General features: G+C 46.7%; 1 protein-coding gene across 1 annotated transcript in view; it reads right to left on the reverse strand.

The window, feature by feature from the left end:
- Positions 1 to 15: 15 nt before the first annotated feature.
- Positions 16 to 12,021, reverse strand: part of TNN (tenascin N) — a 34,059-nt gene continuing 22,053 nt past the window's right edge. Inside the window, 11 exon segments of the mRNA XM_048312919.1 lie at positions 16 to 1,439; positions 2,002 to 2,075; positions 2,078 to 2,155; positions 2,800 to 2,980; positions 3,655 to 3,747; positions 4,616 to 4,767; positions 5,907 to 5,959; positions 5,961 to 6,094; positions 6,555 to 6,602; positions 10,367 to 10,752; positions 10,755 to 10,814. Of these exon segments, the coding sequence (XP_048168876.1) occupies positions 1,293 to 1,439; positions 2,002 to 2,075; positions 2,078 to 2,155; positions 2,800 to 2,980; positions 3,655 to 3,747; positions 4,616 to 4,767; positions 5,907 to 5,959; positions 5,961 to 6,094; positions 6,555 to 6,602; positions 10,367 to 10,752; positions 10,755 to 10,814 (1,406 nt within the window). The 3' untranslated portion in view covers positions 16 to 1,292.

The raw sequence follows: 12,021 nt of genomic DNA on the forward strand, positions 1-12,021 counted from the left end.
CAAAGAAGACAGAAATACTTTAAGACCTCCTTTATTTGCGATTTTATTACTTTCTCCAAAGTCTGGGAAGGATTCTGTAAAATGCATTACTCTGCTCTGCACTGGGATAGAGAAGGCCATTAAGACATGGGACAACCATGTCCCATTGTGTTCAGACAAGGAAGCCTTTAAGCAAGTGGCATTTGGTGAGCTCATACTTCTTCCCTGGCTGGAGCTGGTGGCCCAGAATTTTAATATCCTCACAGGGAAAGGAAATAAACCTCACCTTTATGGCTGTGAGTAAAAAGAAAAAATTAAAGCAGTCAGGTGTGAAACCATGCACTGGAGCACAAGGGAAAGCATGCAGGATCAGTTTAAGTCCAACAGATGCTCATTTTAGAGGTGGATGACAAGTGTTATCATTTCAGCATCACTACCTGCCACACTGCTGATGAAAAAACATAAGGCAGCAGATGGAACAGTCACATAGAGCATTTTGTTAGTTGTTTGTAAGCAAGCAGTACAGAGAGGCAGGTTTGGGATGCTGAGCAGAGCCTGGAGGAGAGCGGGCCTTACACTCACCCTGTTCTGGGCCTCACCCTGGAGTGTAAACATCAATTTACTGCACATCTCCTTCAGTTCTTCTCTGGGCTGGGAAACATGACACAAGCAAAATAGCAAGATTTTAACCTGCAGAGATGTGGTATTGGAGTCTGAGGAACCTGGTCTACAGAACTCACATGGGTTAATGAGCCTTGCCAGCAGACTGGCAGCATTTCCCAGAACCCAGTTCCGCAGGAAGAATAGGGAATGTGCCCAAATAATGAGGAGAACTGCAGAACAGAACAGGGAGAGGCAACAGTCTCAAAAAGGTTCCCTCTGATGTAAGTGAGGGGGCTATTATTTGTTAGTAGGTTCGAATTTATTTTTGGAAGTCTGAAGTGGATAGCACCAGAGAAGGACAGAATTAAGAGGAGTCTCCAGCACAGGTTTCAGAAAGAACAGCATGTGTTAAGGCTTGTTTTACATGAAGTTCATAGAAGTTGCATGTATTGGATCAAGCAGGTCCTTGTCATCCTTAGCCAACCAGAGTATCTACAGGCAGGATGCCCCCACGAGCCCCTCCTAGTCTCTGGAACATCACCCATCAGGAGCTCCAAAGGCTGGTAGCAGGTTGGGCTGCAGATCCAGATGTCCCTGGGTGCACGTTGTCAGCTATTGTCTCCTTTGTACTGGAGCAAGCTGTCTGAATCAAAGTTTATGAAGAAATAGTGAATCATTATCTTTGGGTATTGTTCTGCAGAGAGTTCTATTTAAGCCCTGATCTTCTTCCTCTTCCATGATAAAGACCTCTTCTTCCTCCCCAGGACTGGCTTGTTCCTGGAAGACTGAGGACAGATCTTCATCTCTGTGAAAGGGATGGAGAATTCATGTCCTTTCCATGGCTCCCAGTTCACATCCTGGGAAAAGACCAAGGAATTTCTCTTACTAAAAGTGCCCAGACCAGGTGCTAGGAGCCTACAACTGCCCGCCTCAAATACCATTTAACCCTCCAATAACCAGAGACTTCAATTATAATCAGGATTTCAGACACTCTTCATACAGATCAAACCTCTATCCAGCTTGGAAAACAACAAGACTGAGCCATCTTCAATCCCAGATAAAGCCTGTACAGTGAGATGTACCCCAAGGTGTGCACTGAAAACCAAGGGAAAGGCTACATCAGACAGTGAGCAAGCACCCCAGTGTGGCTCCCAGTGAGTGTTCCTTTAGGTGCTCCCCTCAGAGATCAAGACAGCTCCACCTCAAGTATCTCTGCCCACAAGAAGCAGGGAGCCATGAGCTCAGGTCCCCTGGATCCAGGGAGGAGAGAGTAAGAGCTGTAAGTTTTCTTAGGCATCATTTTGCTTTCTAATGAAATGAGTCAGAGGGCAATCCCTCCTGCTCCAAGGAAAGACACTCCCTCCATGTGTTTTCTCCAGGCTATGAAGGGATCATCAGCACCCCAGCTCTGCTGCTCACCTCACTGTGCTTGCTCTCCTCGTGCTCCCCGTTGAGGTTGGCCAGATGGCAGTTCCTGCAGCACCATGCACTCGGTGTGTCAGGGCACGGCTGCTGAGAGCCACATCATCGTCCCTGGGCCATGCTGTGAACTTGCAGCCACTGTGGTAGGTCACTGCATCCCTACAGGAAGGGATCAAAGACACGGATAGCAGTAAGTTACTGCAGCTGCTCAGCCTGAGGGCTTCTCCACCCTTCAGGTGGGACACAGCAGGCCTGGCAGGGGAAAGGCACAGCACAGCATAGGTCTGGACACGAATCTCCAAAGCACTGCTATTAGAGGGCATGTCCAAGGGCTGGATCCTCCCAGCTGAAGATCTAAACCCTATGGCAAGAGAGTATTAAAGGATAAATGGACACAACAGCAGTAGTAAGGATGTACCAGTGGCAGAAGCCAGCATTGCTGTTGAGCAAACTGCCATCTGAATAAAAGACACTTTTTTTTGCACTCTCAGCTGGGAAGTTGCTGCCCTATCAGCACAGGTTACCTCATGGAAACTTCCCAGCTTGCCTTTTCAGCTGGCACTTCCGTGGGTCACAGTGCCCCCTCTTCCCCATGAACAAGCAACTCTTTCTCCTGTCTTCAGCATGAGACAGGCCCATGGGTGCACTCTCCTCAGTCTCCCTAGGAAGACTTCTCTCCTCAAAGAGAACCACATCTGATCCAACCTGACCTAAGGAGCTCCCACTCTGCTGGCAAAACAAACACACAGGTCCCAGCATTTGCTTCCCTGTGCAGAGACAGCACCAGGACAAGGCCCTCCTCACCAGCATTGCCTCTGTAATTCCCCACTGACGGCCTGTATCTGTCCCTGCTTGAGGCAACCTGGAAGAAGTCACAGAGAGCACAGACAGATTGGCTGGCTGTCCACAAATGCACACAGAGCTTGCAGCAGATGGAGCTGCTGCTCCTGAGGTTGTGCAGCTTGTCAAGACCGAGAAATAAAAAACAATTACTTTTTAAAGGGGGAAGCCTGTTCACCTTTGCAGTCTTAGACTCTCACCCCATGGCCATTTTGGTTAAATCAGCTATTTCCTGCCTCCTCCTTCCCTGCTTGAGGCTTCAGGACAATTTGCCAAGTTTATGCTGTCTTATCTCAGTTTCTTGCAAAAGACAGAAATATGAGAAAAAACAAACAACCTTAACTAGCACAAGTCTGGCTGTACTGCAACATTATTTTTCCCAGAACATTTAAAGGCTCTTACTCCAAAAACTTTGCTCTATTTAATGCTGGATTCTCTGATTCACACACTGCTCACTAGCAGAACAAGACAGACAAAAAATGACTGAGTACACCAAGTTTTGTGTAGTCTCCTGGTCTTTGCATTTTCACAAATAAAACTAATCTCCCCTCCCACGGGAACACACAAGTCTGAAATAAACAGAGCCCAGAGTTTGGCTTGCCTGGGACTGCTCCAAAGCCCAAAGATGTCAGTGGAAATACTTAGTGGGCCTTTAGAGATCCCTCAGTGCTTCACTGGCATTGCTAGGGAAGACACACAAGCTGACAATTCAAGACTGCACACTCAGGGGATTGGATATTTCAGCATTTAAGTGCTTTTACAAAGCCAATCTTTAGCCCTTCACTAGTCACACCCATGTACTGTACCAAGCCAAAATTCCCCAGTGGGATCTCCAAAACCTTCCATGTAATTTTTCCAGCCTTGGTAGAAATCCACCTTGCCAGTGCTCCACCTCTGAAACACCTGCAAAGCAAGGATTGCAGAGTGAGCACTCCTGAGAGGATGAGGAGAGACAAGGAGGATGGGCAGGAGAAATGCTCATCACGACAAAAATGCAGACAAAAAGGTGAAGCGCTCAGGAACAGACAGCCCTACCTGATCATAGAATCATTAAGGTTGGAAAAGACCTCCAAGATCATTGAGTGCAAATTTTATGATAGTAAACTTCACCTGAGCGTGGTACACACAGGAATCCATTCCCATTTTCTGGCTGCACACAAGCACTGGGGCAAATACGTAGTTGTACAAATCTTGCAGTTTGTTTCCCACAAATCTGAGCGTGATCTAAACACTCAGACAAACAAGCTTAGAGACAAGATCCATGAGGCCTTTGAGTTTCTAAACTTCACCAGGATCAGAGGGGCTTGGCAGTAACACACGACTATTTATTTCACTGGAGAAAATCATTTATCCCTGAAAGGTATAAAAAGGTAGTATTTTTCTCGGGTTGTTGAGGGAGATTGCTATCAGAGAACCTCAGACTCACTCCTCCACATTCACACATACTCCCCACCTCAAAGCATCCATGCTTCTGCCTTCAGACTCCTTTGAGTCACTCAACACTTCCTGTGTGGCCAGAGCTGAGGTGCATCCTCACAGCACTAGCAATGAAAACACTAAGAGGCATCAGCTGAAACGCATTAACATACACCTAACCCTGGGCTCTGGGTACATCACCATCCATTACCCTCCCTAAAACATGCTACTCCATTCAGCAAGGAGCTGAAACACAGGAGTGCAGCAGAGCGAAAGGAACCTCAACTAACATCTGCATCAAGTCCACGTGATTAGATTCATCAAAAAGCAGGAAGAGGAGCAGAGCCTCACTCACCGTCCCCCTGCCTCCGTCAGTGCTCATGTCACAGCACACCTGCAGTGGCCTGCTGCCATCCCTGTTCAGGTAAATGCTGTACATGCTGCTGGAGGCACTTCTATTCTGCTGCACCTGGCTGCAGTCCATGGGATACTGGTAGAGGAAGCTCATTGTGTGAGCAGAGCGGGGAAAACTGTCCATCAGCAAAGCAGGAGGAGGCACTTCACCTTGGGAAGGTCCTATGGACAATGGGTACTGGAAGAGAAGCAGAGAAAGCAGCAGCCCCTGCTGTGCACTCATACAGGGCCCAGCTGCATCTGCAGGTAGCAGCTCTTGGCCTTCCCCACTGCCTGGGAGCTGGCACACAGATAGGGTCCCCCAAGGCTGCAAGAGATAGAACCACAGAATCCTAGAATGGTTTGGGTTGGAAGGGACCTTAAAGCTCATCTGGTTCCAACCCCCTGCCATGGCAGGGATGCCACTCACTACATCAGGCTCCTCAGGGCCCCATCCAGCCTGGCCTTGAACACTTCGAGGGATGGGGCAGCCACAGTCTCTGTGGGCAACCTGTGCCAATGCCTCACCACCCTCTGAGTAAGGAATTTCTTCCTGATCTCAAATCTAAGCCTACCCTCTGTCAGCTTAAAACCATTGCCCCTTGTCCTGCCACTGCCTGCCCATAAAAAAGAGCCAGCCTTGGCTTGCAATAAGAGCGGGAAGAGGAGACCTTGTTTGTAAAGGTGGGAGTGGCAGAAAAAAGGGACTTTAATTTCTCTGCATTTCACAATTAATCCACAATTGGCAACCCCTGTGGGCACTGGCACAGTACGAGAGGCTCCCACAGCATGCTGGCATGAAATGTCTGATTTGCTGCCAGTCTGGTGTGCGTTTCCTGACCTCTGAACAACCTGGGCAGCTACCCAAGGCCCTAAGATGATTTACACTGCTGTGCCCTGCCATTACTAGGATGTGCAGAAAGATCTCCTGCATTATCATCCTCTCTCCTGCCCACTGGCAGCTCATGAGCAGGTTTTGTCCTGCACTTGGCTAGCAAGGCTTGCCAGCACAGGTGACCAGTGTGGGCAATCTCCACTCACACTGTCACACTGTGTTCCCAAGCCTCCAGGTGGTGTGGCTTAGCACGGACACCCAGCCAGGAGCAGCACCACTGATTTGCTAAATGGTTGGCTTATGATCACAGTTTCCCTGTGCATCTGTAGGACACAAACTCTGTCTTTGATCTCTACTGTGATGAGCAACAGCTGCAGAGCACAGGGGAAAAATGCAACAATCCAAGGCCAGTTCCTACCTGTTGAGAAGCTATGCTCTGTCTTTCTGCTCTGGTGATCTCCCTTGTAGGGAGACAGTGTACCTCACTCCTTGTGCCAGCCCTTCCAGCACTAACAGTTGTTTGCTGGGACCCAGATATACTTTCTGCCAAGTGACAAAAGCTGAACCCAGCTCAGAAGAGCATTTAGCTTTTCTGGACCACTGTGCCTCAAACCCCAGATGCATTTACAGGCTTTTCTTGTAGGGTTCAGAGAGGCAAATTCACCCCGTATCCTTGAAACATGAAGTCCATCACCTCAGAAGGAAGACTGGGGGCAAGGTCTCAAGAAACACTCCTAGGACACTGAGGGCACCCTGTCCCTGGTGAGTGCTGCCCTTCCAGGTAGTAACAACTTAGAACAAGTGAAGAGGTGACCATGTTTTCTGCTCCTGAAGATCTGTTGGGAAGAGGACTCCACTGTCACTAAGTCCCTCCACAGCTTCTACTCATGACAGCAGCACACTGCCTTCCTTGAGCTCTCCCTCCCCGGGTCACAGCATAGATTCCCACTCAAAATTGTATTTCTGTGGTCCACATACCCACAAGGACCAACTGTCAGAGCCCATAATCACAAGGGTAATTTCAGTGGGGTCTACGGGCCTGAGGAATTCAAGGAATTCACTGTACCTTGCTTGTCCCATCTTCATCCTGGTAGGTCAGAGAATAGTGATCAACCTGTGGTGCAGCAGGAGTAGGATGAGTCACACCTGATACGTGGAGGTTCTTGGGAGGATCAATCTCTAGTCAAAAAGAGAAGTCAAGTCCCATCTGTTACGGATCTAGTAAAAGCATTAGACAAGCCCTGCCTCAGCTTCAGATTTTTGGCAGCAGCTTAAATTCAGGTGACCCACACCTAAACCATGCTGGCTCACAAGTTCTTTAAAACTTCAAATCAGGTCTATTGTAAAATGAGTTATTTATTGAATAGACAGAAGATTAACAGACAAAAGGCCTTAAACAAGAGTTTAAAGAGTATAAGAGTTAAAAAAGAGTTACTTACTACACACTAGAACTACTAGTAGATTTACATAAAACAGTGCACAACACAAAGGTACCTATATTATAGCTAGCAAAGAAATAGTACAGGTTAGGAGACAATGTAGTTTACCACCAACTGATAATAGGGGACACATATTCCTTTTACCCAACTGCCAGAAGAGTACCTCAGGGCCAGCATTCCAAACCTTGAGGAGAGGTCCCCACACATTTCCAGGGAAAACAGAAGACTTCTTCTTTGTGAAAGTTCTGCGTAGCTTTTATAGTTTGTAAAGTGAAGTGTGTGTCAGTCATATTCCAAGGCTTATCTCCATTCAATCTGCTCTTAAGGCAGGATATTTATTGTCAACTGGGAATTCACCTCTCTGACCCAGAGATAACTCACTACAGGACAGATGTCTGGCTTGGGTAATCTCACCAATGGGCAGATTCCTGTGAGGGGGGAAGACGCCCTGAGCTATGGCACTGGCTGATAGAATAGATAAGCTCTTCTGTGGCAGAGGGGAAGTCCTGCTACACCACTGCATAAACCAAAGACACAAATTGCAGTGCAGGTCTTGGGCTGAACTGCAGTTGCCTGAAAGCCAGCCAGTGGCTTTCACAGCTAGCAGGCAGTGGAAGCCTAGACCAAACACTGCAAGCCTTTTACAGATCTGGTTTGGGATGTTCTGTGAGTCTGACAATTGGCCCAAGTGTGCAGTGTCCAGGAGCTCATTGCACGTCTGCCTGAGGAGTCTCCATCAGGCTCATGTCTGAGGAGCCCTCATGGATAGGACAGGTTTAGGCTCTATGCCTCAGTCCCAAAGCACAGTTCTAATGTGGCCTGCTGACAGCTCCTACCTTTGTTCCCCCACTGCAGAGAAGAATTACTTCACAGGCTTTGTTGCTGTCATGCTCCAGTCTTCTTTAGTAAATGCAGGAATATGAAGAAACCCAGAGCTTGAGAGTTCAGTCTGTGCTGGAGATGGGATACCAGCTCCTTCACTGGCATCGGAGGCTTGGCCAGACTTTTCCTGAGCAGTCAGACTGCCCAAGGTCAGCATGAGGAAAAGAACAGAATTCTTTTAATGCAGTGCCAGTTCACAGCAGTTGTCAAGAAGTGTCTTACAAGGTGCCAACAAGGAAGCTGTAGTGCTTCCCTCAGGATAAATCCAGTTTTTAAATCTGTGTTGAAAGTAGCAACAGTGGAAGCAGTTTCTCTGTAAACTTCATCCTGTGCTTGCTATATTCTATGTACTTTGGGAACATCTTAAGGAAACTATTTGATGAGTAAGGTTTTACTGGCTTTCCAAGTTTTACAGAGGACGTCCTTGGTGGGCAGTGCTGGCCTCCAAGGAAGAGTGCTTCAGCCCTGAAGTACACCTGAGTCTCCATCAAACTATAAATGAATAATTTATCTCAATTCCCTGCTCTTCCACAAATCTCCCTGAAGGACTATGGACATGTTGTTGTCTGTCTTTTCTGTATAAACCAGGCTACAAAACTTCCCAGGCCTTGAAGAATGCTATGAGGATAAGCATAACAACAATTATAATGCGGTTGTGAAAAGGCCACAGAAAAACACAAGGCTGTGCTTTGTCTGTCTTAGATAAATGAGAAGAGTCGAGCAGGCTGGCTCCTCCCAGGAAATGCTGCACTCCTCATGCACAGTGTTACTGCTTAAAGCAGATAAAAAGGCAAAGAAGAAGAAATCAAACCACCAAATATAAGAGCAGGGGCAGCAGCACTGTAATTCACAGCCCATGTTGTTTAAAATGCTGTCTGCTCACCACAACCGAAGGCCACCTTACACGAGGCTCACGAGTTAAGCACTAGTCCATTATCTAATGAACTTGTGCTTCATTTGGGAGAGCACTAAACAACTGCTTTAAGTGAAACAACCCAGAAACCTCCTCACCCAAGTTCACTACATGTGTATCTCCAGCTGGACAGGAGAGGGAGCTAAGAGGTACCAAATCCATCCCAAGAAGCAAGCGATGGGAAGGGCAGCCTCAGACGCTGTGGTCTCACAGCATTGCCCTTAAAGGGCAGCTGGCAGCTCCCACAGGTGCAGGTGGTCACCACAGGGCAGTTTCCTGCCCCAGCCAGTTTTAATGCTAAGGAGTAATCAGCCAGCACCTTGAGTGAGAAAATGTATTCCTTTTGTCCTCAGAAGTCGCATTATTTCAGCAGAGGTATCATTTCTTTTGTGCAGATAGTTCAAAAATATCACTACTAATGTTAAATGCATTCCCTCTCCCAGCAGTTTCACTTCATGTGAAATCTCCAGGTGTCTCCATTTTCATGCTTGTTCAAGGAAAAAAAAAAACCAAACAACATTTCAATTTGCTGAAACTCTCCTTGAATTTCTAGTTCCAGATAGCTTCAGCCTTTTGGCCTCAATTTGTCCCTACCAGCTGCCCTTGATCTCTGTAAGCACTGGGGAACTCTTTGGCATCTTGCCCTAAACCCAAGTTTCAACTGTTCTATCTCACACCAGCTGGATTCATAAACTAGAAAAAGTGCATTAGCAAGGTCAATGGATATAGAGTAACCCCGAGTGTTCCCAGTACATCACAGTCCCTATGGCTAACTGAACAGAACAGATTTAAGCCTGCTTAGCAGTCTCCTAGGACTGGCCTAAGGTCACAAGTCAAAGGGCAGGGCATTATTTTTAACTGTCTCCAATTCTAAAATGGTTTCATTTTGGTTCTTAAACCTGTTATTGCTAGGCTTGATAGCAGCACATGAAGCACTGCACATTTTTGATTAAGGACTAGTGAAATAAGGACCATCAGCTGCCATCACTCTTGTAGTATGACATCTGCCTCTTCTATGATCACCTATAGCAGCAGTCTCTGTTATGGGTAGCCTGCATGCATGCATTTCAATTACTACATTTGATGATTTAAGTAGGGCTACCCCTGTGCAGCAATGCAAAAAGAGCTCGTAAAACATAAAATAACCAGCCTCCAAAGCACACATACTTGTCGCCTGTCCAGAAAGTGAGAGAACAACCAAAGCTCCTTCGTTAAGAGGCCAAGGTGACCCAGGTACACATTTATGCATCTCCCCCCAGCAAGTCCCTGACCTAGAGACGAGTCCTGGCAATGCCTGCCACCACTTCCAGTGGATTCCAATGTTCAGATTTACAGTGTTGTTATAAACAGGGAACATGTCAGGAAGATCACTACACATCCTTAACCAGGACTGGCAACACAAGAACAACTGAGGAACCATGACTATTCATTCTATTGCAAAAAAAGGTGGCCTGCATGCTGTTAACCTCTCTGCACTACAATTTCTTCATCTAAAGGAAATGAATAGTTCCCTACTGCATGATGAAGGATAAACAAATCAACCAATTAAAATAAGACTACACAAACACGTAAGACACTGCTGCAAGGGCTTTGTTTACCCTAATCCTTGTTAGTATTTACAACACAGCCCATTTGTAGTACCTACAGGGAACTAGAATCTCTCTGTGATGATGCTGAATAGGTTTCATGGCAAGATGCACTAACCTGAAGACTTGATCTGTTAAGCCTGAATCTCCCTCTGCTGTTAAACTGTCTTAGGGTGGGCATCCTTAGTGCCAAGGCAAAGCTGGGCTTTAGCTTGTACTCAACAAAGTCCATTGCCCACTTACCTGTCACAGCCTCAGTGCTGGCCCTCTTGCTCTGCTGCTCTCCCTTCTCTGCCCAGCTATAAATGATGTATTCTGTGCCTGGCCTCAGTCCTGCCAAGGTAGTGACATTCTTGTCTTTTTCCACCTCTTTCTCCTCTGTGTGCCCACTAGCTGAGGTGTAGCTCACTCTGTATCTGTCTGTGGAAGCCTGGACTACGTTCAGGAAACAGTAATTGCATCCTCTGTCACCTGGTCAATCAACAGCTCAGTTAGGCTGTCAATTTCTGTAAGAAAAAGTTGTAATTATTTGAAGTTTTAGTATAGTGCTGTGGTAATCACAATGGTCTGAAGACACAGACAACACAAGTTTTATAGCCAGAGGGAGTGTATTCTATTAGACTATCAAATACATTTGGAAAAGCAGGTGAAATTTGGGAAATTATTCTATGTCTAAAGACCTAAAAGGGATTTTGTGTATCCAAAAGCTTGCTTGTTTTTTTCTCTCCCGCCCAAACTGGTAAATCCAACAGAAGTTTTACCTTTAGCTGTAAACTGTGTTTTGACCACGCAGTGCAAATAACCGCTACTTAAGCGAGTCACCGTTGGATATTTGTGGAGCCAAATCATTTTGTACTGCTGGATACAGTGCAAGGAAGATAAAATAAGTGTGCTAACTGCTTCCATGTCCTGCTGTTCTTGATCCATTGATAACCACATCTGCACACCAGTGCCAAGGTGGCTGAGCTTTGGCAGACTCAGTCTGCCCTGCACTGGGTGAGATGTGCTGCTGGTTTCTGTGGAACAGCTGAGTGAAAAACATGGGTGTCCACACAGGGCTACTCTTACTCCTTCCCCTCAAGAGCCCTGCTGATTTCTACCACCTCTTATCCTTTATTTCTTGCCAAGAAACAAACTAGCAAGGGGGGGGGGGGGTGGGGTGTGCCCAATTCTGAGGTATTTCAGTTGGGGTTTAAGTCTCTGCACAGCTATGAGAGCAGGGCTCTTTCTTTGGGACCAACAAAAGCAGAGACAGAGCCCAGGCACAATATGGTGTTACTGACTTCTGCTTTCTGAAGATCACAACATCTTGCCTGAGTTGTTCTGGGAATTAACAAAAAAAACCCCCAAATCACCTGCTCAGAATCTGTGAATTGCAGCTGTCACTTTCAAACTCCTCCCACTGTTACAATCCTTCCCCTGCCCCATTCTCAGATGGGAACACAACACTAGATCCCAGGAGTCCTAAATTCGTATCACAACACAGCCTGCAGTCATGTGGCCCTTTGAGGACAGCCCTAGAACCCACGACCTTCACAGAGAACAAGTTGTTTTGTTTGTTTGGTTAGGATTTTTTAAGTCACTGAACTACTAAATACATCTTAGCAGCCTGAGCAGCAAAGGTCTTGCAGATGCCTCTCAAATTATTGCAACAGCATTTCTTATTCTGCTGGAGGCTCTAAACTCCAGGGCACAAATGCACAACAGCCACAG

Source organism: Corvus hawaiiensis, chromosome 9 (assembly GCF_020740725.1).
Source record: "Corvus hawaiiensis isolate bCorHaw1 chromosome 9, bCorHaw1.pri.cur, whole genome shotgun sequence".
NCBI lineage: Eukaryota > Metazoa > Chordata > Aves > Passeriformes > Corvidae > Corvus > Corvus hawaiiensis.